The sequence below is a fragment of the Camelus ferus genome, chromosome 17, assembly GCF_009834535.1.
Source record: "Camelus ferus isolate YT-003-E chromosome 17, BCGSAC_Cfer_1.0, whole genome shotgun sequence".
NCBI lineage: Eukaryota > Metazoa > Chordata > Mammalia > Artiodactyla > Camelidae > Camelus > Camelus ferus.
The window spans coordinates 42,940,238-42,964,825 of record NC_045712.1 but is presented as its reverse complement, the minus strand read 5'-3'; the positions used below and the strand labels follow the sequence as shown (position 1 = coordinate 42,964,825).

Genomic DNA, 24,588 nt, shown 5'->3' with positions numbered 1-24,588 from the left:
GTCTCTCCGAGTCACATGAATTCCTCTATCTGGCGGAGGGAAAGGCACCAAGGGCCGTCCCCCCATTGATAGTATCTTCCAGGGGAGGAGCTGTGCGTGACCGGGTGTCTCTGGGGCGCTGGCAAACATGCTTACCTTCCAGTTCACATTGTGGAAGCCTCAGTGCTGTTGACAGCAGCCTTTTTTTTTTTTCCAGAAAACTTGATCTGATTTTACTGTTTTCTATTCTGCTGTCTGTGATAACTGCATAGTCCCTGTCAAGTCTTACAGTGAGAAGGGCATTTATATCTGCTAGAGCCAGATGGAGGGCAGTCTTGGATCCAGTTAGCAAAAAAGAGCATGAAGATGCTGCTTGCAGTCGAAGCACCTGAGAGGCGCTGGGGAAACTGGGCGTAGTTGGCCGAGTTGCTGGGTGTTCCACATCCCCAGGCCTGGGAGCTGGTACAGACTTGCTTCCCAAGGACCCCAGGACAGACCTCTGGCCTTCAGGATTTCGATGGTTGTCATTTCTAGTGTCAGAACAGGAAAGCACTCACACTAAGGTTGGGGGTTCCTTACCGCACGGAAGCGGCCTCCACTCTGGTTCTTGGGGACTGGTCCCTCTTCCCGTGGGACAGCAGCTTGGGGAAAGAACTTCCATAGCCCTGTCATTTGGGAAGTTCTTCACAAACATTCCTCTTTGTGGTGGAGATTCATGCTGTAAATGCCCATGCTAAAGGCAGTGAAAAGTCCCCAGCAGAGGAACTTAATGTTTAAGTTTGGCATTTCCCAAACTAAACTCAGAGTAGCCCAAGCCGACCTCAGGACGCTTATGTTCTGCACAGTCACTTTGGAAAACTGCTTTGTCTCAAATACTCACCTCCATCCCTCTGTCTTACACAGTTGGCCCTCCCTATCTGTGGGTTTCTGCAGCTGCAGATTCAACCAACCACAGATAGAAAATATTTGGGAAAAAAAAATTTTCGGAAGTTCTAAAAGCAAAGCTTGAATTTGTCAGACATAGGCAGCTGTTTAATACATAGCATTTACATTGTATTTACAGCTATTGATACAGCATTTACATTGTATTAGATACTCTAATCTAGAGATGATTTCAAGCATGCAGAAGGATGTGCTAGGTTATACACAAACACTGTATATGCCATTTTACATAAGAGACTTGAGCGTCTATGAATTTTGGTATCCTAGCGGCCCTGGAACCAATCCCCTGAGGATACCAAGGGACGACTGTATTGTGATCCTTGCTAAGGCTCTAACTAATAGGAATGAAGGAAATGTTTCAAGGAAGGAAATACTTTTCCCAGGAGTTGACTTGTTTACTTGTAATTTGGAAGCTCCTTGGGTCTTATTGGTTGTCGCTTCCATAAACAATGTGATTCAGGAGCCACGGAGGTGACTTCTGCCTCAGGATTGAAGGACATTTTCTTTGCTAAGTTGGTGAAATGCGAGCTGTGCTGACTTCTTTGTTCTCAGCCAGCGTAGTATAGACACACCTGTGCATGTCTAAGGACCCCCCCCCCCACCAGGAGGATGCTGGTAGATATCTTTGGTCATTAAGCCCATCTTAACTAGATTTTTTTTTCTCATTCCATAGGTTTATATATTTAGAGCTGACCGAAGATCAGGCACCTTAATTAAGATTTTTCAGGCATCAGGTAAAAAGGTGAGATTCTTGGCATTAGTTTCTTTTTTGTTTGTTTGTTTGAGAGATATAATCATGTGGGAGTCAGTTCTTACTTTTTACAAAGTTGGTTTCAAGCCCTGTCTGTGCCCTACGTTTTCATGCCGGCTCTGTGGCACATTGGAGCCTTTATCTTCTCAGCTTTGTGTGTAACCTTGCAGCTCGCTGGGATTCACACTTGTGGTAGAGACATGCAGCAAGATGAGTTTGTCCACGGGCAAGTTTACAGCACAGAGTCCTAAAACCTTGACCACGGTTCAGAGACTCATCAGAATAACTGCGTGCTCTGGTTTTCTCTGCCTTTCTCTACCTTTCTGCCCCCTTGTCCATCTCCATCTGCCTGTCTTTCTCCCAGCTCCAGGCATTGTTGAGTGCAGGCAGCAAACCCCTGATGTATGACCAGTTACTTTCAAAGGAGGCACACAGACAGACGGTTCTCACTCTCCTTATCTCATCAGCTCCAAACTGCCCTCCTCCTACACCCAAGCCCTCTGCCACCATTCGCCATGGGAACTGTTGCCGCACAAAGGAAAATCAAACAAAAATCACCCATTTCCTTTTAGAACCTTGAAATGGAAATCGTTGGGGAGGGCTGCCCTGAAATTCTGGGCAGGGTTTATCTGCCCGTGCCATCTTGCTATCCTTGCTAACCCTCTCTCCATTTCCTGATGTTTCCATTACATTGCACCACAGTCTGAAATTAGACCAGGTAGAGATGCCTTGGGTTCATAAGTACCACTGGCTTATCAGGGGTGCACACCTTAGCGTGGCTTAGAACGGCAGTATTGTTTGGTGAGACTGGCTGCTCTAAGGGGTCACACGTTTAGGCAGGGAGATGAAGGCTGTAATTTGGAGACTTCCTTCGGTGGAGGCCTTCTTGAGCTCTAGGAAGAAGCACAGGACACCTGGGACTCGGGAGGGAGATTCAAGGAGATGGGAGAATGTCAGAAGGTGATTTGACCCACTATTACCCTAAGAAAAGGGGGAGAAAATGGTTGTTCCTTCCTGGCTAGGCTGTGTGCCTCCAGTTCGGGCTCTGCTGTGGGAGACCTGTCCCCTGCCAGCCTGGCACCATTACTTACTGTTCTGGTGAATCCTATTCTGAGTTCCAAAAATCCCACTCACAAGTAGACCCTTTTGCTATTTTAACAACCTCACTGTGTGTATACTTAGAATATAGCTGTCATAACCTTTTCCATAAAAAATACATCACCAAGCTTGGTTGTGTCAAAGTTTTCCCCAAGAATAGCTCTGCCCTCCCCTGGGGAACTCTGCTGGCCTGCTGTTTCTTTTAACATTTCCAAAACCCCAAAGCACCAACCCTGGAAAGTGACTGAGCGATTCTGCAAAAAAGAATTTCCTAACACCTCTGAAGTTAAAAAAGAAATAAAACTCCATGCTGTTTGTGAGAAAAAGAGTCCCAAAGAGCAAGTAGGGTATAAATGCTGCTAAGCCTAACATTTTAGCTGTTTCTCCAAAAAAAAATAAAGGGGTTAGTGTCTCTTCTTGCAAATCCTCCCTCCCTCTGCTCCCCTTTCAACATACTTGGGCTTGAAAGGATAAAATTCAAGGATTTTTTTCCCTGCTAGCTTTAGTGAGATGTAATTGCTATGTAATATATTTAAGTGTAAGGTGTACAACGTGATTGTACACTGTGGTACATGGATATACTGTGAAGTGATCAATATTGAACTCACAGTAAGGTGACTTAGCACGTCTATCACCTTACTCAACTGCTATTTCTGTATTACTTTTTTTTTGTTGTTATTTTGTTATTTTGTTTTTTGGGGGGGTAATTGGGTTTACTAAATTTTTTGATGGAGGTACTGGGGATTGAACCTAGGACCTCGTGCGTGCTGCGCGTGTGCTCTACCACTGGGTTATACCCTCCTCCCTCAACTGCTGTTTTTTTTTAAAAGGACTTTTGAAAGTGAATTGCGGAGCTTAAATACCTGTCACCCTATTTTTAGAATATCTTCATGTTCAGCTGTCTCTATGCCTCTCACTTGCTTCCTGCACTGCCCCTGGCCCCCACTCCCTGCTGCTTGTGCCCAGGACAGGCTCCTTCTCAGAATCCCCCTGGTTTGGGTGATAACTGTCCTGGCCGTCTGTCTGCACCTGGGTAGGGGCAGGTTTGGGGCAGTAGATTTGAGAGTGAGTGATGTGAAGGAAATGTCTGCGAACCCGCTTGTCCAGCCTTCCCAAGGACTTGATGACTTGGGGTTCCAGCACTGACTAGCCTGCACGTCCGCTGGAAGGTTCTTCCTGTGGCACGACGGGGCTCCTGAGGAGGGGACTGAGGGTCCAGGTGTCTCACCTCCCAGCTCCAGAGCTGTTGTTTGTTCTCCTTGGGGCTCTTGTCGTCTTCACCTCAAACCGTCTGGAGTTGTTCCTTCTCTCTGCACTTGCTCCTTCCTGCCCTGTTGTTTCACCGTCTTCCAGCTTCACCCCCATCACCATCTTCCTGATTTTGAAGCAGACCACTACTCCTTTTAGATGTCTCATTCTGCTTTTTGCCATAAGAAATGAGAAATTCTTGTCCCTCTGACTTCTCCCTTATTTCACTGCAAAAGGACATGACCCCAGGCTTTCAAAGGATGCCTTTAGCTTTACCCCTGTGTCCAGAGCCGCACACACAGGAGGGTTCTGTCTCAGGAAACTACTGAGATCCACTTCTGCTTTCGTGTGGCCAGGATCTGGTCAGAGTTCTGTCTCCTGGCCTCACTGTAAGAGAAACAAAACCTGGAACGCTCTGGTCTTTACTGGTTGACATCCTTCACATAGTGCTCGAAGGGGTCGCCAGTACATGTGAAGTTCAATTGCTAGTAGAGACACGTGTCCCTCTTATTTTCAGGCTGGTGGGAGAGCTCTGATCAAGGAACACTCACCCTAGAGCATGTCATTGCCATATTGAAGTTTTATTGCGTTAACTGAGTATGTGAAGTGTTTATATGTCAAAACTTAGATAGGAAACTTCATGTACAGGGATTTCTGATTGAACACCGATGAAGATGCCAAGTTAAATAGTCCACTGGAATGAAACAAATAGTTCCCCTGGGGCTCAGCCAGAGAACAGCCAGCAGCTTTGGTCTTCGGGGCCTCGCCTGGGTCTTACCAGTATTATTTTACTAAAGTAAGATAGTGACATTGGCAAGGCCAGTGAATTGGTGACTGACAGCTGGTTTCTGACCCCCGCCCCCGCCCCCGTCCCCCGTTGTATTCCCCATGATTCTAAAACTTCCCCATGCCTTCTCCCTTGAGGGGGTGTGGACTGGATTGGAAGTGGCCTTGGCATGTGACTAGGGAGGGACTTCTGAGTCCCGTCCCAGGATTAACTGCAGGAAATAGACTAGAGTACCCTCTACCTCTCTCAAACTCCTGGGATTCGCTGCCAGCAAACTTTAACAGCAAAAAAAAAAAAAAAAAAAAAAAAAAAAAAAAAAAAAAAAAAAAAAAAGAAGCTTGTTCATGTCCATAAAACCAGAGCCCTTTTATTTGAAAACATTTATTTTAAAAAGACAGCTTTTTTTAAAAACAGAGTTTGCAAACTGGGCATCTTGGGAAAGGCTACAGCCTACAAAAATTCTCATTTGGCCTGCATGATATGTTTGTTTATTATTGTTTTTTAATATGAATTAGCTGTCGGCATTTTAAAAATAGGCAATTCAAGTAATTAGAGTTTTGGCTTCTCTTGAACAATGAGAAGGTTGGCTTTTTCTAGGTCAGGCAGAAGTTGAGTGCACCTGGCGGGGAGCGGCTCCTTTGGCTGGGTCTGTGAACTCCAGTTTGCCGCAGGCTCCACCGTATTCTATTGTTTCTTAGACACAGAAGCCAAGCGTCGCTTGCTGCCTGTAAGCCTGCTTGCACTGTTTGCTTTTTTCTTATACCTGTTGTATCACCTGCCTGGATCCCATTGGTCTTTGGGTCTGAGACCCCTGATTTAAGATAACAGGTAATGACTCAGAGAAAGTGGTATCACATGATATCACTTATATGTGGAATCTAAAGAAATGATACAAATGGACTTATTTAAAAAACAGAAAGAGTCACAGACATAGAAAACAAATTTACGGTAAGCAAAGGGAGGAAAGGGGGAGGGATAAATTAGGGGTTTGGGATTAACAGATACACACCACTATACATAAAATAAATAAGGACTTACTGCTTAGCACAGGGAACTATAGTCAGTATCTTGTAATAACCTATTGGGGAAAGGATCTGGAAAACAATCTGTGCGTATCTATGTCTGAATCACTTTGCTGCACACCTGAAACTAACCCAACACTGTAAATCAACTGTACTTCAATAAAAAATAGTAAAAAAAAAAATTAAATAACAGGTACTGGATTAAGCTATGATTAAGCCAATATAAGCTGGCTGTGTTCCCTCATCCATCAAGTAGTTTTATGAGCTGTACCTTTTTTTTGTTACTTCGGCTCAGGCCTTCCTAACCAAGCTGAGCTTTGCACAGGGCTGGGAGAGGCTAATCCGTTTCCCCACGTAACGTTTATTTTCATGCCTGCCTTGGGTCGTGAAATTCCATATTCCTAACTTGCTGGGCCTTGTCAAGGATCTGATATATGAGGCATTTTTATTACTGTTGTAACCTATATTTGCAGCCTCGCGTTTGTAAAAACAGGACCTCGCTCTTCGCTCTTCGGGGATCTGTCTTTTTGTTTCTCCCTTGGTGGGGCTCCAAGCTGGTTAGCTTGGGCCTCACGTGGACTGGGGGCCGTGCCTGGCTGCTGGGAGGCCCAGGAGGTCGGGGATCTCACTGCTGCCTGGGCATTCTGGCTTACAGGGCCGTGCAGCCGTCCCAGCCTCGGAGGGGCTTGCAAGCAGGTGTTTGTGAGGCTGGCGGGCTGGAGGAAGGCGAGGGCCTCCTGCGTGAGGGCAGACACTGAACGCTTTGTTGCAACTCGACTTGGTTGCAGATGGGCTCTTACTTCGGCTCCTCCTTATGCGCAGTTGACCTGAATGCGGACGGCCTCTCTGACCTGCTGGTGGGGGCCCCCATGTTTTCTGAGATCAGGGACGAAGGGCAGGTCACCGTCTACATCAACAGAGGAAATGTGAGTACAGAGCGGGCAACATGTGGACGGGGTATGGGGGAGGGATACTGGCCCAGGGAGTGGTGACTGAGCCCCATTTCCCAGAGGAGGTGAAAAGACATGCTTCTTAGCTTTACAAAGCTCATTGTTCCATTAATGGAAAAGTACATGCAATGTTATGACTGCAAACATAACAGGGGTCAAGAAAAATCTCAATGATTAATGTTGAGTCCCAGGAACTGTTTCTCCTGCTTCCCTGTGGATGATTTCAGTGTCATCTGCACAGGGTATCAAGGGGTCCCCATTTAAAAACTGAGTGAGATTCAGAGAGGTTAAGTAACCTGCCACAAATCACACAGGAAAGAAGTGGCAGGGCTGGGATTTGAACGTGGGATTCTTCTCTAGGTTATGCTGTCCCCCTGGGAGTATGTGCACATCTGCCCAGGGAAGCAGAGCAGCCTTCTCAGAGAACGCAGTGGTTGAAGGGAGTCTTGGAAAAGAATAGGAGTTAGGCAGACAGGCAGGCGCGGGTTGGGAGCTGGCAGGGGGATTGAGATGTGAGGCGGCAGGACCAGGACCACTTAGTGCAGCGTGGTGGCACTGGGGGTGGTGGGGTGGGGGCCATGGCTATAATCATCATGTCCCTTATCCTGCAGAATCTTGAAAAGGTTGTAACTGGGTCAGAAAGTTATCTCTGCAGCAGAGCGGACGGTGGGTAGAAGTCGGGGCTGAGGAACAGCAGGGCACCATTGGGGGCAGGAGACCAATGAGAAAGCAGAATCTTTTCAGGATCTAGAAGAAAGATTATTCCCCCAGAGGGAAGTGGTTAAATGTGTAAGTTCTGTTACCACCAGCCTTTTAGCTAACATGAGAAAATGCTTATGCGATGATCAGTGAAAAAGCAGGATAAAAATTATATATACAAACAACCTTTAAAAATACACAAAATGCATAGAGAATGTTAATAACATCTCTCTGGGTGGTGGTGCTTGGGTAGGTTTTTAGTTTTGACTTTATCCAAATAGCAAGAATATAATTCTTTCATAATAAAAATAAAAAATCAGTGAAAGTGTACTTTTTAAAGCAGTGACCAAGATGCCAGTTATCGCAGTTGGGAGGGGGGTGCTGTTCAACTGTAACTAGGTGGGCAGATGTCAGAAAGAAGGCAGTTATTTAGAGAGGAGCCAGGGGAAGTTAGAGCCTTGGGCTTCTTGGATCTTTGTAGACTGTTCAGAAAGGTGGATCCATAACCCGGGAGGGAAGATGCTTCCTGTAGCTACTGCAGTGACTCATAGCAACTACATCCGCATGGACTTCCCAGGGAGGGGGACAGGGAAAGCGAGGGGAGAAATGAGGTGGTTGTTATGGATACGAGAACAGCAGGCATTCAGTGGCCACCATATTTGCAGGAGACGGACACGTTTGCATGGGTGTTAACTTGTTAGGCAGTAAGGTGACCAGCCCAGCAGCCCCATGTGTGTTGAAAGCAGGGCGTAGAATCATGGAGCAGGATAATCCCGCAGCCTTCTCCGGGCACGTTGAACCCACAATCCCACCCCCACCCCTACCCCTGAACGGTGTTCCTTAGTGCAGTGTGGTTGCCGTAAGTACCAGGGTGTTCTTATTTCTGTTGACCCTCATCCTATGAGATTGATGATTACAGGGCGGTGGAAAAAACAATGACTTTGGAGCTCCGTGGACTTGCCTTTGAGTCTCGGTGTTGCCACTGACTAGCCTGTGTGATGTGGACAAATAGCTGAAATCTGTAGCTCAGTTTCCTCATCTGTAAAGTAGAGGGAGTCACAAGATCTTCTTCATAGTCTTTGTGTGATTTAAATGAGGAGGTGTGTACACAGTGCCTGGTACCTACAAGGAATCAAGGTTTCTCTCCTCTTCTTCACCACATGGGTGGGATAAAATCAGCACATATTTGTGTTGTGGGGTGGGGGTTTCATTGACTTAAGAAATCATCATATCTTTATTGCAAATTGTTTGTGTATAGTGGGGGAAAAGATTTAATCATAATGAGAGCCTTGGGATGGCTTGTGGGTATACAGCAGGTCTGGAGTGCCCCTACGCGGGGGCAGGGTTACACACTCTCCAGCCTCAAAACATCAGATTGTGTTTTAAGGCTCTGATACTCACGTGTCAGTGATTTGAGGGTAGGGTATGTATGGCTGTCACTGCCACTGCCACAGTCACCACGGATCCCTTCCCCCTGCTGGCTGGTGTTTGCTCAGGAAATTCAAGCCGGACGTGACAAAGGGTGCAGTTGTGTGCCCCAATATCACCCCTGTTACCCCATGACCAAACACTCCTGGGTGCTGGGTTTTCTGAACCATGACTCCCTCTGTCGGGATTACTAATACAGGCACCTAGCAAAACAGCTTTATAAACTTGTACCGAAAGTCTCAGGAGAGAAGCAGAAATATGTACTCCCTTTAAAACAACTTTGGGGATATCGTGGGGAGAGGATGCCGTGGGGCAGGTAGGTAGGTTGTTTGGCTGATAGGTTGGGTCATAAGGTGTGGGGACAAGGGTGGGGTTCACTCATCGGCCAGCGGCGGGTCTCCTTTCCACCAACACATGTCTCCAGCAGTTGGAGACCCTCCTGGCACCCAGGTAGAAGGGGCTTCTTTTGCCAGCAGGGGATGGAGGTTTGGGTGCCTGGGACTCTGCCCAGGTGTTTCCTGTCCATGGGTGTGCTGCGGGGGAAGGTGGCACTCCCAGCTCTGTTTTCATTCTTTTTTTGGTTCATTCTGTTTGTTTTTGTTTTGTTTTCCGTCTTCCCTCCATCCTGTTTCCCAGGGAGCCCTCGAGGAGCAGCTGGCCCTGAGCGGGGACGGTGCCTACAACGCGCACTTTGGGGAGAGCATAGCCAGCCTGGGCGACCTTGACGAGGACGGCTTCCCAGGTCAGTGAGCTTGCGCTGCCCGCGGGAGGGCCCGTCGGCGTCCCTGTAGACACCGGGCTGAGCCCCGAGCCCCCTGGAGTTCTGCTTCTGTGACATTCCTTCTCCTCAGCTCAGCACTCTTTGCTATGTGTCTGTGGTGCAGTGAATTGTGGGGTGGTCCATGGGGTTTCTTAGGGCAGCCATGTCTGAACCAGCATCCTCTCGCCACCAAACTATCTTGTTTCTGAGCCTCTGATGCACCCCGGTTCTCTACCGTGTGGTCAGTGAAATAAGTGAGGAGGGAATTCTCTGCCCTGAGGGGGACAGCAGGCCCGGCTGACTTTTGAAGGTGTGGGTGTTGGGAGGAGCGGGGATGTGTACGCCCCATGTCTAGTTCTGTTTGGATAGCAGTACCTTTCACAGCTTCTTGGCTTCTCTCCCTGGTCTGTTCAGTGTCTCCTCCCCTCACTATACATGCAGGGTTCAGACACCAGGACTGGGGGGAGCCGTGTCACTGATGGGGACGACTGGGGTGGAAGATGGGCTGGGGGGCAGCTCTTGCCTCAGGCCAGACATTCAGGCACATTTGAAATCCTCATAGCCCTGGCCAGAGGGGGCGTCACTTGGAGAAAGGGGACCTCTGCTTGAGGTCTGGTGGGTGATGCCCTCACCCTTGACCTCACGTCTACAGACACGTGACTTTTGTTATAAGCAAAGGGGAAAATGTGAGGAAGATTTAGGCTTTGCTCCAGGAGTTGCTAGTTCCTGAGAGTAACATTGCTTTTTGTGTGTGACATACATGCCATTTTTTATAATTCCTTTACCAGAGTATGGAGTTGACTTTCCAAGTCTCACAATAATCATTATCTTTGGAATTCCCTTCTCAGACAGGAATTACAGTGGGTGGTTTATATTTGCATTTCTTTTATTGGGTAGGTCAATAATCTGTCCTACAAGGATGAGGTAGAAACATTTTCTGGGACTAAACTCTTCTCAGCTTCTATAATTTTCTTTCTACTTTTTTGGTGGTGGTGGTTACTGTCTAAGAGATCATGTGCCAGGTTTAATGTTTGAACAGTCAACAACCAAGAAATGTGTAGACGTCACGGCAGGAGTTAGAGAACCCACCCATATGTTCCTCCACATGGCTTTTCTAACCCAGAGCTACTTTCCTCCCCCCAGATGTGGCCGTCGGCGCACCCAAGGAGGACGACTTTTCGGGCGCGGTGTACATCTACCATGGGGACGCCAATGGGATAGTCCCTCAGTACTCGATGGTAATTGGTGTGAGAGTGACATGGTCGCTGTCCATGCAGTCATTCCACAAACACGTCGGGAACCTTCACTCTGCGCCACACCCCGGGTGCATACGACACAGGACATTGTTCCTGCCTTCACCTTCCCCCACCTCCAGTGAAAGACACAAACCACTGATTAAATCAAAACGTATTTGTAGTCTCCTGAGTTTGCTGACATCCAGGGAGGCATTCTGCCTACAAAAGATAGTATCCAGATTCTTAGCCAGTGTTAAGAGTGATTTATGTAAGAAGAGGCTCGCTTTTCTGGTTGCTCCTTTGTCAACCGTCTGTGCTAAGCCAAAGGAGTATCTCGTAAACTATAATCTAGAGAGACCGAGGTCCGTGCAGGAGGGGCTTGAAAGCTCTGTCATGGGCCTGTTGTCACCATTGGCATCAAAACGGGAAGCTGATCAGAGCCCTGGCCTCGAGCCCCAGGCTTGGGAAGTGGTGAGTCCTGTTTTTTGCCGTATCAGCTTGGAGTTCAATCTTGCTGATGGTGTCAAGCCCAGCCCCTGGGAAAAAAGGAAGTCGCGCTCTGGGCAGAAGCCCGGTCAGGATGTTGGTGGATGTCTGTGTGCAGACTGGTACAGGCCTGGGTCTTTCTCCCAGTGGGTCAGCGACAGAAGGGGACTGAGCACACGAAAGGTTTCCAATCAGCACATACTGATTTCGTGACCATTTCTTAGGAGCTTACCACTTCCTCCTCATGCTGACCCTTCTCCAACCCAAGAAGCTTGGCTCATATCTTGATCGCTAAGGAAACAAAACTTTGAACTGGGTCCTGTTCTTATAAAATGTTGTATAAAATGAAATAGTAATACGCCAAAATCTGTCCACGGACTGAAGTCTTTCGGTAAGGAAAGACTACGAGTTGATTTTAAGAGGCAGTTTGTACATGTAAGTTCAGTCAGTGTGTCCTCAGTCGTTCTCCTTGCAGCAGGTGTGCGTCAGCTCGTTAAGGGTGGAGGGCTGCTTGCTTTGTTGCAGGTCGCTCCCTCCTGCTCAGCTCCGGGGCTGTTCCGAGAGGCAGGTGTCAGGGGAGGTGCCGTGCTAGTGGGAGCAGGGCTGCTTCCTGAGAGCCTGCTCTGTCCTCTGACCTCCAGTCCTCATAGCAGCCTTGTGAGATGGATTCCTTTATCATCCACCTTTTGTTTACAAGGTGACTCCAGCCCAGGGAGGTTATTTAACGTGCCCAAGGTCACCAGCTAGGAAGTGGCATCTTGACCATGGAAACTTTGCCAGCCTGACTCCCAAACCTCTTACTGCAGCCACCGCCCTCAACTCCATGTGAGGAGAAGGAACACTCGGGGAGGCTCAGCTGGAAAACTTAGAAATATGAGAGCCTGTTTTGCTGTACTCCGAGGGGCATTCACCCACATGGACCACCTCCTTTTGTATAGAAATGAGTAATGGTGCGACCACACTCCTAGGGATGCGGCAGGAGAATGAGGGCTCTGGGCACGGTGTCGGGGCCGCATCATGTCCCAAGGGCTACTCTCCTCTAGATCAGGGGCTCTGTTCCCGCTGCCACAAGCCGAGAGCCCTCCGGGGAGCCGTCGGGTCACCCCGCACACTTCCTCCCGGAGTCTGGTTCCCGGACCTGGGAAGCTCATCGCAGAGGGAGGCAGCCTGTGAGAGACCCCTGCTTCAGCTCCTCCTGGGGCCCTCTTGTGTTTTGTTCTGTTGCTGGGTGGAATCCCTGCAGAGAACTGAAGTATAAATTTGTGGTCAGCGCGGATTGTCTTGAGTAGGAAGCAGAGATCGGCAGCTGGACCGGTCCTGCCTTTGTCAGCACGCAGCCTGGCTCGTTAGCTCTGACAGAGAGAAGTGGTTTGGGGGCTCTTAAAAAAAAAAAAAAGAAACAACTGTGATTACACATTTCCAAGCTGCTAATATGTATGTGATAAGGTCTGTGATTTAAAAGGAAGAAAAGTCCTCTAAGGCCGGATTCTCCAGAGCCCAGGTCTGGACAGAGCGGGCATTGTGTGGGTGAACCAGGGAGGAAATGAGAAACAACTCTGGGCAAAGGAATCGCTTTTCTTTGGCCCAGATTGGTATTATTTCTGCTGGAGAAATTGTGAGATCAGGGTCTCAAGTCCTTCCATATTACTCAAACTCATTCCTCTTTCTCGAGTTTACCATGAGAAGTGTTGACTTTAAGATCCTTGTGTGCCTTTCTCAATTTGAGAGCCCTCCGGGCATGTCACGGCGGCCCCTGTGATCTGTCTCCTGCCATAAGGACACCGCATATAAACCCGGTCAAGGCAGAGCTTTTCCAAGGCTCCTGGTTTTCATTTAGAGTTATTAGCACCAAGCAGACTTATCTTCCTGGCTTCATGGCATAATGGCCTGCAGATGTCTGTGGGATAACTTAAACCCGCATCGCCACCCCCAGAAGGACCACCCCTTCACTCTTCCCGGCTTGTCCCAGCACAGTACATCTTAGACATGCAAACCCAGGGCAAGCTGCTGCATCTCGCATTGTTGGGCATCAGAGCTGAGATGGTCCACTTCAAAATGCAGATTTTAAGAAGCACGCAGATCCACGTCCATGTTTGTTTAGACAGAGCTGTGTGGGATGTGTGACTCTGCATGTTGGCAAGAAACATTTCTTCAGCGTTCCCGATGGTGTTCTGATTTGTACCATGATGCCTGCACATTTCCTGTTGGATGGTTTGACTGAAGATGGCAGGCGGAAGGTCATTTGCAGTCATTGGCTGCTCGGAGGTGGGGGACTCCCTGTCCTCTCCCTCTGTCAGTCCTGTAGTAACTCCACCTCCCCATATGTGTGACTTCTTTGCAGGGTGACTCAGTAAGGGAAAGGATGAGGAAAGAAAGTCCCAGTGAGCCCCCGGGTATGTGTAAACCCAGTTCTGACATGGATGTTGCTGTGTGGCATGAAAACAAAACATTTCTCTCCTTGTCCCCAGTGAGGGCACTGAAAGGGGAACCTCCCCAGGGAGACTGTATAGAGAAAGAGAAGAAAGAACAGTCAGATTTCAGAACATGAGACTTTTCTGATTCAGAAAGTTTAGTGTCTGTGTGAGGAACACAAGCATCGATGTATGACCAGGGCTGGTTGTATAATGAATGTTCTTGACCAGTGCAGCATGTGTCAGCATATGTTGATCTTAATGATGAAGGAAATGGACTTACAGGTGCTAGCATGCCGCATGGCAACAGAGCTATGAATTCCAAATGGTTGGTTGAGGGCTGCCTTTTTTGGAGGGGGTGGGGTAGTTAGGTTTGTTTATGTTTTTAGAGGAGGTACTGGAAACTGAACCTAGGACCTCATGCATGCTAAGCATGTGCTCTACCACTTGAGCTATACCCTCCCTCCTGGACTACTTCTTAAGGAGGAGGGCAGGCAGCTTCAGCTGGGTGTTTTTTTTTCCCCCCTACATTGTATAGAATGTTCAGGATCATTCTAGATTTACTGGGTAAAGCTGTTTTGTCCTGTCTGTGATGCTCATGGGCCCGTAGATCTTCTGGTTGGCTTGATCGAGAGGCAGTTTCCATGTGACCATCATTTTCCAAGTAGATGTGCTAATTCCCGTCCACCCAAGAGAGGACTAACGTGTGCCTCTTAGGAGAGGAGTCTTACACGTTTAGTACGTGTCTGGGTAGAGAGATATAAGGAAAATCTGTTCTTAGAATTTCGCCTGGCTAATCCTGTGTAAACACAAAATAGAACCTCCTGTAGAGATGGGAGTTTAACTATCCGTTTGGAACTTCATTCGGCAGAGCAGAAGGCTAATACACTTGCTTAGGTGGCTTTTTTGTTAACACTGAGCTTAGAAACAATTTAGAATGGTGACACTAAGGCAAGTAATGATCAAGGAGTGTGTGGTCTTTTGCCTGCTAAAGACCCCTGATAAAATTTGAACTATGTTTTTTTGTTGTTTTGCTTCCTTCGAACAACTTCAAGACCAAGTATCCCAGGGAAGCTGGGCTGAAACAGTCACAGGGTCTTACTTGTGACCGTGCTCCTTCCGGTAACTCAGTCTCTCTATAATCTGTTTCAGAAACTGTCGGGGCGGAAGATAAGTCCTGTGCTACGGATGTTTGGCCAGTCCATATCAGGGGGCATTGATATGGATGGAAATGGCTATCCTGGTAAGCTGTTTTCCTTTAATGGCGTATGAGATAAGGAAAGCTAAATGCACGAGGTAGAATACTGTCCAGTCTGGTCAGCGTGGTAACACCTACTGAGTACTAGGAGAATTCATACAGTGGAATAGGGTGCTTTGCTTGGTGTCTGATTTTAAGATGAAGGTAGTGTCGAAGTTTATTTTCTGAGTTTTAAAATGATTTACTCTAAAACGTTGAAGCACCCTGAGAGTGGATTTTTACAGCAAATTTTTCTGATGAAGGAAAAATAACACTGTCCCATCTATCATGATACATAGTGAAACCATGTGTTTTCCTCGATATCCAAGCACGTTCAGAGGCATCTTCCCCTCGAGAGGGAAGAGGGGACTGAGTGACACCTTCCCCACCCCCGACCACCCCAAAAGACAGTTATTGAGAGGAAGGCTTGGAGCAGAAAGAAAACCATGTCCTCTCCCTGATGGACAAAACAAACCTTCACCATTCAAGGCGGGCTGGCTTGTCTTCAGGGTTAATTAAGGCCTTGTGGTGGTTGAGGGTAATTGAATAAAAATGTACCATTTCAAACCCCAATCCCAAATGATATCCGGTTTAGGTGAAGTTGACCAGGCAGTGGAGTAGTGGTTCTTTGGGTGTTTGAAGGGAATTGAGTGGGGGTGAGGTGAGGAAACAGAAGAATTTGGAAAAACCCAAAATCACCATGGAGTTCAGAAAAAAGGTCCCTGAAACTGCAGGTCATCTTGCTATCTTGCGAAAAATAACTTCTTTCCATTTAAAATGCCTCAGAAGGATCTGTGAAAACAATTGCAGTCCTGTACAAGTCCTGCACCGGCTTTGGTAGTTTTTCATAGACAGGAATTTTGATCATCCCCTGTAACTTTGCAGAGCCAGGAGTGGGAATGGGAAAGCAGCAGGGTTGAAGTTTGTGTCCCTGTAGACTGTTGGGGGTCTTTTTAGGTTTGAGAAAGCAGTTCTTGTTTTGGGAAATTTGTGACCATCCCTAAGTAATGCCTTCCATTGGTTTAGCACTTAAATACGTGCAGTGAACATCTTATGGTTACCCCCGTAGGTAGGTAGAGATGGGGGTGTCTCCCCAAGTTAACAGGCAAGGATGCTAAATCCAGAGAACTCAGGGAACTGGCCAGAGACCACATCGTGGTGGTCGGGGACCCAGGCTGCTTGTCTCTTGCTGCACAGTGATCACATGGATCTGGATTTCTGACCTTGTATTTTTCATAAAAGAAATGGCAAATGCATCAGGTATTTTTTTATTTTCAAGTATCCAGGGAATTAAAAAAGGCTACGAGGAAGTAACAGAGTCAACAAGCACACCCAAGTGCAGAAATCTCAGCAGCCCTACCATCCACAGATGTGCTGTTTGTTTTTCCTTAATGAGGGCATCATGTATACGTGGGGGTTCAGACTCTCTTGGATTCAGATGCTCGGTTCTGTGAAGTAGTACTCGGAACCCCAGGGCTGGAGGGTTTCCATTAGAAGGGAAGAAAGGCAGAGAGCCATTAGATGAGTGCATACTTTCTAAATTAAAGTTATTTAGGATTAAACATTACCAGCTCACACTTGTCTTGATTTATAGTTCACCAAGTATTCTTATAAAGTTTCTGATTTTAACACCTGATTTAATATATTTAATACATATTATATTTAACAAATATTTAGTAAATATTTTCTGGGTTAAACATTATGAAATATTTGAAGAAGACACTGGGGCTAATTATCTCCATTGTGCAGACAAGGACACTGTGAGAGAGATCCTGGGGTCACGTAGAGTAAGGGGTGGAACAGAGAGGCGAGTCCCATGTTCTACAGAACCTAGAGCTTCTCCCGAGAGTCATTTAGTTCCAAGCATCCCTCTCCCTGAGTCCCTGAAGTCCAAAAGAAATACAATGGGAGCCACTTACGTAATTTAAATGGTTCCAGTAACCCCATCAAAAAGATAGAAAGGCACAGGTGAAATTCATTTTAATAATGTTTTATTTAGCCCAGCGTATCCGACAAATTATTGTTTCGATATACAATCGATATAAAGGTGATCACTGAGATGCTTAATGTCTTTTTTTGCACCGGATCTTTGAAATCGGTTCCTGTTTTACACTGACAGCACATTTCAGTTCAGAGCAGCACGTTTCAGGGTCTCAGTGGTCACGTCTGGTGATTGGCTGCCACGGGGCACAGCGTGGCTCCATCCCTTACCAAGCCCTTACAGAGCCCAGTGGGGGCCCCCTGACCCTGAGGCCGGGCCTCCAAGTCCACAGTGTACCTCGTCACGGGGTGGGTCAAGTGAGCTTCCGCACGTTTCTGAACCTGTGAACTTGTGGTTTTCAGATGTAACCGTTGGGGCCTTCATGTCCGACAGCGTGGTCCTCCTAAGGTGAGAGGCTTCTCCGTTTCCTCTTGGTTCTTCGTGGGTAAGGGGTGGACTTTGGCGGGGTGGGGGGCCCAGGGGAGTTAATCATCCGCGGTCAGTGGTCACTCTATCCTGTTCCTGGCAGACGGGGGCGCTTAGCCAGTGGGAGTGCTCTGTGCGCCTGCAGGTGAGAGATGATAGCGTCACCGGAGCTTCTAGGCAGAGTTTGGGTTTTGCCTTTTGCCATGAACAACCCCTTCCATTGATGCGCCGTCACATATTACCATTTTCTGGGGCGCCGTGACACTGCCCTGTCCCCATCTCTTCATTGTCCCCGCTTCCTCACCTCGTAGTCCCCAGCCCCCAAGGCACTGGGAGCTCCTGCCACCTTGTTCTTGGGTTCAGCAGAGGGTGAGGGACGTGAGCTCAGGCCCATTGCTCGCTGAAGCCCTTTCAGTCTGGATCCCTCCTGCAAAGGCCAGTGGGCTGCTGTCCCACCCACGAACCATCTCCAAGTATTTCTGTCTGCGTGAGTCAGAGGAGGCAGCATTACACTTTGGAGCAGGCGCCAACTCTGAGGTTTTGTTAACAGCCTGATTGCAGAACTTTCTAAAACAGGCTAGTAGAATCTTAGAGCTGGAAGACAGCCCAGAGGCCATGTTGTTCCACACCCTGGGTTCTCCACTCGGTGAGAGGCCTCCTGGGGTCCCCACCGCGGGGCTGCACGGCTGCCTCCTGAAAGAGATGCTGCCCCGGGTGGGGGTTAGTAATTTCCAGAGGAACCAGTGCACTTCCAGGCAATGCACAATGTTGACTAGTTGACGAGGCAGACAGAATAGCCTTGACGTTAAGAGTATAAACTCTGGGACCTGGTAGCCTGGGTTCAGACGCTAACTCTGTCCTCACAAGCTGCATATCCTGGGTGAGTCTGGTGGCCTCTCTTTGAGGGTCGTCAGCTGTTAAAGGGGTAATGATGGTACTTACCTCATAGGCTCTTCTGAGGCTCAGTGAGTTAGAACAGTGCTTGGTTTAAGTGCTCAGTAAATGGTAGCATGTCTTACATAAATTGGGTTAAATATGCCTCAAATTCTGCTTCTTGGTCTCTTGTCTTCTGCATAAAGGTCCTTCAGTTTGAAGGTGGCGATGGTGTCCCTTGGGTGGTGACTTAACTAAGATGCATCTTTTACTTCCCACGTGATTGGATTTCCCCTTTCTTCATGGCCCCTTCCTCTGGTTTGGTGTTTTTTTTTCCGGTGGAACAGCTTTTGTGGCTGCAGACGGTTGCGAGTGGACTTGTGAGGCCAGGAGCCCTGGCCGGTGGCTTCACAAAGTCGTTTTTCCTGCCCTCACCACCCCGGGCAGCCTGCTCTGGCTTGTCACGATTTCCTCAAATAAAACGCGTTCCCAGCTTTTCTCAGTGGAAACCAGGCCCTCTCAACACCAGCAGCATCTGGCTTAAGGCACGTCTCCCAGGTTCTGCTCTTTTAGCCTTCTTGTATCTTACAAGCTTGCTGTCTGAGGTGCAGCCCAGAGGGGCTTGTCTCGTTCTGTCCTTGGTTATGATGGACAGCCCCTCTTCCTCCAGGTGTTTGCTCCCACGTAGGTGTGAACGTCAGGCAAGGCAGTTACATGACACACTGAATGGCAAACCCATCCCAGCCGGTGGTGGAGGGATGAATCTGACGGGGTGAACTCTAACAGGTGTAGGGTCCTCAGAGGAGACTGCCAGGGAGCGCTTCCGGGAGATGGGGCTTTGAGAGGAGCCGGGGCACTGTCTTGGGCGAGGAGGTCAGCGGAAGGCGGCGACAGCCACGGAGGGCGTGTGTAGGGGTGACAGGATCACCGTAATCCGTTCCCTCATTTCCTCGGCTCCTACGCGTTGACCTGTGGGTGTCAGATCTGGGTGCACTGTGGGGAGCGACTAATACAGATGAATAAGAAGACAGCGAGCATTTGGGTAGTGCCTGCCTGCTGCGTGCCAGGCTGTCTCAGCAGTCGTGTGTGTTACTCCTTGTTGTTGCGTCTTGTATTGAGGGGTAGTTTACATCCCATTGAAGCAGCTGCTTGAGGAGTTTTACCCAGGGTAGACCCCTGGGTAACCACCATCCTCTTCAAGATAGAGACATCTCTGTCTCCCCAGAAAGTGGCCACTTTCTGGTCACGCCTCTCTCCTGACAGGCAACCACCCTTCTGACTCCTGTCCCTGTGGATCAGTTCTAGAATTCCCCATTGGTGGAATCAGCCAGTATGTCCCTTTTTGTTTCTGGCCTCTTTCACTCAGTGTGGTGTTGCTGAGATGCATCCGTGTCGTTGTGTGTCCTGCAGTGCTTCCCCTTCCTGAGTTGTGTTCCACTGACTGTGTTACAGTTTGTTCGTCCGTTCTCTCGTGGAAGGAACACACTGGAACTCAGTCTTCTTCACAGCTCCATGACCTGAGTGTCCTTATTACTATCCCCATTTTATGGTTGATGAAACCAAGTAACTTGGAGGTTTTATCTACTTACAGAGGGAGACAGTTCTGGGCGCTGGTACATGGCTGAGGGTGGGCGAGCAGGGTTACGTGGTCAGAGGGCTGAGCAGAGTGAGGCCAGAGTCTGGTCAGAGGTGGCAGCTGAAGGTGGTGCCCTTGGCTGTGGCCAGTCTAGAGAAGCACAGGGCAGAAGTCAAATGGCTGCTGGAGGGTGAGAAGGGGCAGCCGGCGAACGGGCGGTCAATCCTGACTCCTTTCCAGCAGCTTGGCTGCAAAGGAGCAAATGCAATTGGCAGTGGTTCCGAGAGGGTGTCTTGAAGGTGGGATGCAGGTGGTCACCCTCAGCTTCATCCTCATCCGTAGCACTTTTCCCTGACCCCTCCCTACCTCGGGGCCTAGAGAGGATGAAAAGACCAGACGTTGGGAGTGTTGATGGAGAGGGGGACGAGGGAGGTGGGATCTGATTTATAGACTGTGAGTGGGGAAGGGGCTCAGCTGAGGGTGCAGTTTGGGATGTGGATAGGGGTGTTGCAGAGGGCAACCATGTCTGGTCTCTTGCAGGACTGTAATGGGCTGAGCGTGAGCAGGGAAGGTTGCACGGATGAGTCGGGGGCCCTCAGAGGCAGAGAAATGGGCAGAGAGGGATTGCTGAGCACATCTGAGGGGCCGGGCATGTTGGCAGCCTTTGATAAGGTGCCGCATGTGGCTGAGCAGCAGTGAGCCACATGGTCTGGAGACTTGGACTGACGAAGCCAAGTGGGTGTCCCAGTGGTGACCTGGCTGACGGGCAGGTGAGGGGACTCTGAGTTACTGCAGGGTTTGGGTGGGACCAGAAGATGGAGGAGGGCTAGGGAACCATGCACATGTACACAGACAGTGAGACATACAGACACACAGACACATAGGCACACAACCCACCGCGGTCTTAAGTATTCTAAGGGAGAGAGTCGAGAGGTGTGTGGTTAGGAATGCCTTGGGCTGCAGCTATGAGAAAATCATCCCTCAGGTGGCTTTAAACTGCAGAGACATGAGTTAGGTCCCTGGCGTAGAGGGCTTTGGGGAAGGTTACTGGTCTGACACCTTCACCGGGGGCACAGGCTCTTTATCTGTGCCCCTGTCTCTGCCCTGCAAAAGCCTGGGTAGCTGGAGCAACTCCACGTTACTGGGTAGGTAGCCTGACTGGCTTTATTCTTTACCCAGAAGTGAAATATCAGGGTTTGAGTTGTCTGAGAACCATCAGAACAAATTACTCCAGCCCCCATCTCATTTAAAATAAAGCCTCGAGCGTGTTTGGGGGGCTGTCCTTGGGTGCCCCTTTGCTTTTGTCTCAGAGCAGGACTGTGAAACCCAGTCTCTTGCCCCCAGGGGCGTGGGGTGGCTGGGCTCTGCCCTCGGGAAGTTTGTTCTGTTGGATTAGCTCACTAGGGCAGAGCCCTTGCTGGGGTGATAGGCACCTGGTGTCATGCCATTGAAGTCAAAGGAAGGGATCAGAGAGGCTCATGAAAGTTTTCTGGGCTTTTCTTGCTCCAAAAACAATACTTGGAGTTGAAACAGAAAGGTTTAAGGGAACTGATCTGACGGATGTTGGAGGAAGATGTGCTTGTGAAGGCCCTTGTCTGTCACTCCAGAGGATTCTGTGTTCTTAACAACTTTCATCCAGGTCCCTTTGTCCAGAGGGCTCACCTCTGCCTCCTGCTCACCTCACCTTCTCCTGCAGAGCTCCACCGTGAGAGGAGGAATCAGGCTTCCTCCACGCGGGGTGGTCCTGGGATGATGGGGAGTGCGGTGCAGGCTGGGTCGCTTCTGCCTGATGACCCAGCAGAGCAGGCGCTGGGCAGGGTGGGCTCTCACAGGGTGGAGGCCCACTCTGCCTGGTACCACTGTCTGTTTTGTGACACTTGGGGCACTCCTGAGGTTTTCAGTCCCTGGGCTCGGAGTAAGGTGTTTGCCCATTTAACAAGGGTTTTTGATCACCTACTATCCTGGAAGTATCAGAATGAATCCACCAGGATCCCAGCTGGTCGGGGTTGTGGGGGGTGGGTGCTGCAGGCTGGTGGGGTGGGTTTGGAAATAGTGACTGTAGTTAGTAGGTGAGATGAGGTGTGAACACAATGCAGGACACAGAGAAGGGGGACATCCAGGTGCCAGGAGTGCTAAGGAACATGTGAGCATCTTCTAAGGATGAACCCAAAAGAAAGTTGGGAACCCGGATACTGGATTTCTTCCAAGCACCGCTGTTGTCTGACTTCCGTCAGCCCCTCAGCTGGGTCTGCTCTGGGATCCCACAGTTCCCTTGTCCTTGTCACAGCTGTTCTGTTCTTGACCACATCTCCAGGCAGCAGTGGCGGTTGTGAAATCCCCCCACCCCATCTGAGCCTCTTGTCTCCTCACTTCTCTCTCCTCTGAAGTTTTCCTTAATGCTTTCCTCTCTTATAGTCGGTCGGTGATCAGGGTTCCCATCTGTCTTGTCACCCTGGGCACTCTTTGCGGGATCATTGAACACAAGTGAGGTCATTGTTCTCAAGCTGCTAACGCCTTTTAATCTTGCTCTGTCACCCGAGAGGCGTGAAGGCCGTGGCTCCTTGGAGGTAAAAGGGTCTCTTTGTGAGGCCTGGAGGGGAGAAGGTTAAGCCACAGCTTAGGTGAACCGTCCCTCAGCAGCTGTTTGCAGTGAGAGCAGAATGGTGCAATTCACTCTCTGCTTTTGTTGGGGGGCCCCAGGGGAGTCCCTGGAAGGCTAGCAGTGATGTTGTCCATCCGTCAAGCTAGGGCTGGTCCCTGTCGGTGGTCAGAGTACGGATGTTTATTGGGTTTTGCTTGGTCCTGCGACCAGCTGGGTTGATTTCTTCAGCTCTGAAGTGCTTTGCTATTGCCAGCTGGGACTCCATTAATCAGATCCTTATAGAAAAAATCCTTTTAATGAATTGATGGGAGTGAATATAGAGGAGTGGTTTGACCCACCAGTTGGGACTTGGCAGTTCATGCTTGTTAAGGCAGTACATGTTTTGGAGGAATCCCTGCTTGTGCATCTATTTCTTGAGTCATGGCATCCACTGGAGAAACTCCTCTTAAATCTGTTCCTATCTTCCTAATAAAATGGAAATCAGAGCTTAATTGGTGGGATTTTAAATAATCACTCAACATCTGGTGGTTCATTTATGACTTCGTCCAGATGCGTTTTATTAACAAGTAACTTGCCTTTATGATTGGGAAGATAACCATTATTACAAAATAAGCTGAAAAACCAGAGAAACGTGTTTACAGAGCCCCCTGGCCCTTCTCTCTTGGGTTGTTTCACACTTTAATTAGATGCTGGGCTGACGCCCTAGGACTTGTCCTGTTGGTTTGGTTCTCATTTGGTTCCAAGAGCTGCTGGTCAAGGTGACTAAGTTGCCTTCCCCTGTTGACCCGCAGGGCGAGACCTGTCATCACAGTGGATGTCGCCATCTTCCTCCCCGCCTCCATTAACATCACGGCGCCTCAGTGTCACGACGGCCAGCAGCCTGTGAACTGCCTCAACGTCACCGTCTGCTTTAGCTTCCATGGCAAGCACGTTCCGGGAGAAATCGGTAATGGGCCACTGAGTCAGTGCTGGAGTGGGATTGCGGGATCGTGGGCAACTGAGGGATATTTCTGGGGTTCCCTCCTCTGTGCATCCTGGCTGGTTTTGCAGACAGTGGGTCCACAGGCTAGATGTCCTTTCCCCCTGAGTTTCCTTCTCTTCTCTTTCTGCTGACCATTTTTTTGCCCAATTTGATGCAACTTCCAGCTCTCAGACAAATAATATTTGCCCCCAAGCATCCTTTCTCCAAGTGTCTGTGGACCAGATGGAAGCCTCACTGAGCCATGGGTGGGACAGGTGGTAGGACTTAGGGAAATGCAGTGAGTAGCCTGGCCCTCATGGAACGTTCCACGCAGTTAGAAAAGAAGTGGTGGGACTTTGGAGACTCTTCGCCGAGCTTGCTACACCAACTTGGATGTCAGGGCTTGTGCTTTTTACTGTGGGATAGGTGACCAGGCGTGGGTGGTGGGATTACGATGCTGAGTTTCACAAAGGCCTGGGCTTCCAAAAGGCGGAGAGCTGCTTTGTTAGCTTCAGCTGATTGGAAGGAGGCAGGCGAACCCTGGCCAGTGGCAGCTGTTTCTGCCGTTCCTGGGACTGGGGGAGGTCGACTTGCTAGCCTGGCTCCAGAGACTGGATCCAACCCTGGAACGAGGCAGGATCAGTGTGGATTAGAGTTTAGAGTGTGCGATCACCTGAAGGAAATGGATCTGCAGCAGTTGTGCAGATTAATAGGCCCTTTGTTTTCACTAGAAAGGCTGACTTAATAATAGAAAGTACAGTGCCAGGGAAATGAAAACAACAAGACCCAGCACCATTAAGGGCTTGGACTTAGTGGCTTCCTTAGACGTTTAAGTGCCAAGAGTGCCTCCCCTCCCTACTCACAGTGTGGTCCTTGGACCAGTAGGACCGCACCCCCTGGGAGCTTGTTAGTGATGCAGGCTCGCAGGCCCCACTCTGGGCCTCTGAGCCAGCGTCTGCATTTCAGAAAGATCCTTGCCAGATGCTTGTGCACAGTTAAGTTTGGGAAGCGCTGCTCCAGGGCACACGTGTGTGGGCAGCCAGACCTGCAAAACACGCGTTCACGCGCCAGTCCCTTTCCTGGCTGCACCTTGCATGCTCTGCCGTGTTTAACAACATGCTAATCCTTCTCGGCTA

At 49.1% G+C, this 24,588-nt stretch overlaps 1 protein-coding gene across 1 annotated transcript in view; it reads left to right on the top strand.

Moving 5' to 3' along the window:
• ITGA9 (integrin subunit alpha 9) overlaps positions 1 to 24,588 on the top strand; it is a 315,170-nt gene that overhangs the window by 49,173 nt on the left and 241,409 nt on the right. The window contains exons 8-14 of the mRNA XM_032459242.1: positions 1,595 to 1,663; positions 6,616 to 6,753; positions 9,541 to 9,646; positions 10,808 to 10,902; positions 14,949 to 15,039; positions 17,377 to 17,422; positions 23,283 to 23,437. Coding sequence (XP_032315133.1) covers positions 1,595 to 1,663; positions 6,616 to 6,753; positions 9,541 to 9,646; positions 10,808 to 10,902; positions 14,949 to 15,039; positions 17,377 to 17,422; positions 23,283 to 23,437 — 700 coding nt within the window. The remainder of the gene's footprint in view (positions 1 to 1,594; positions 1,664 to 6,615; positions 6,754 to 9,540; positions 9,647 to 10,807; positions 10,903 to 14,948; positions 15,040 to 17,376; positions 17,423 to 23,282; positions 23,438 to 24,588) is intronic.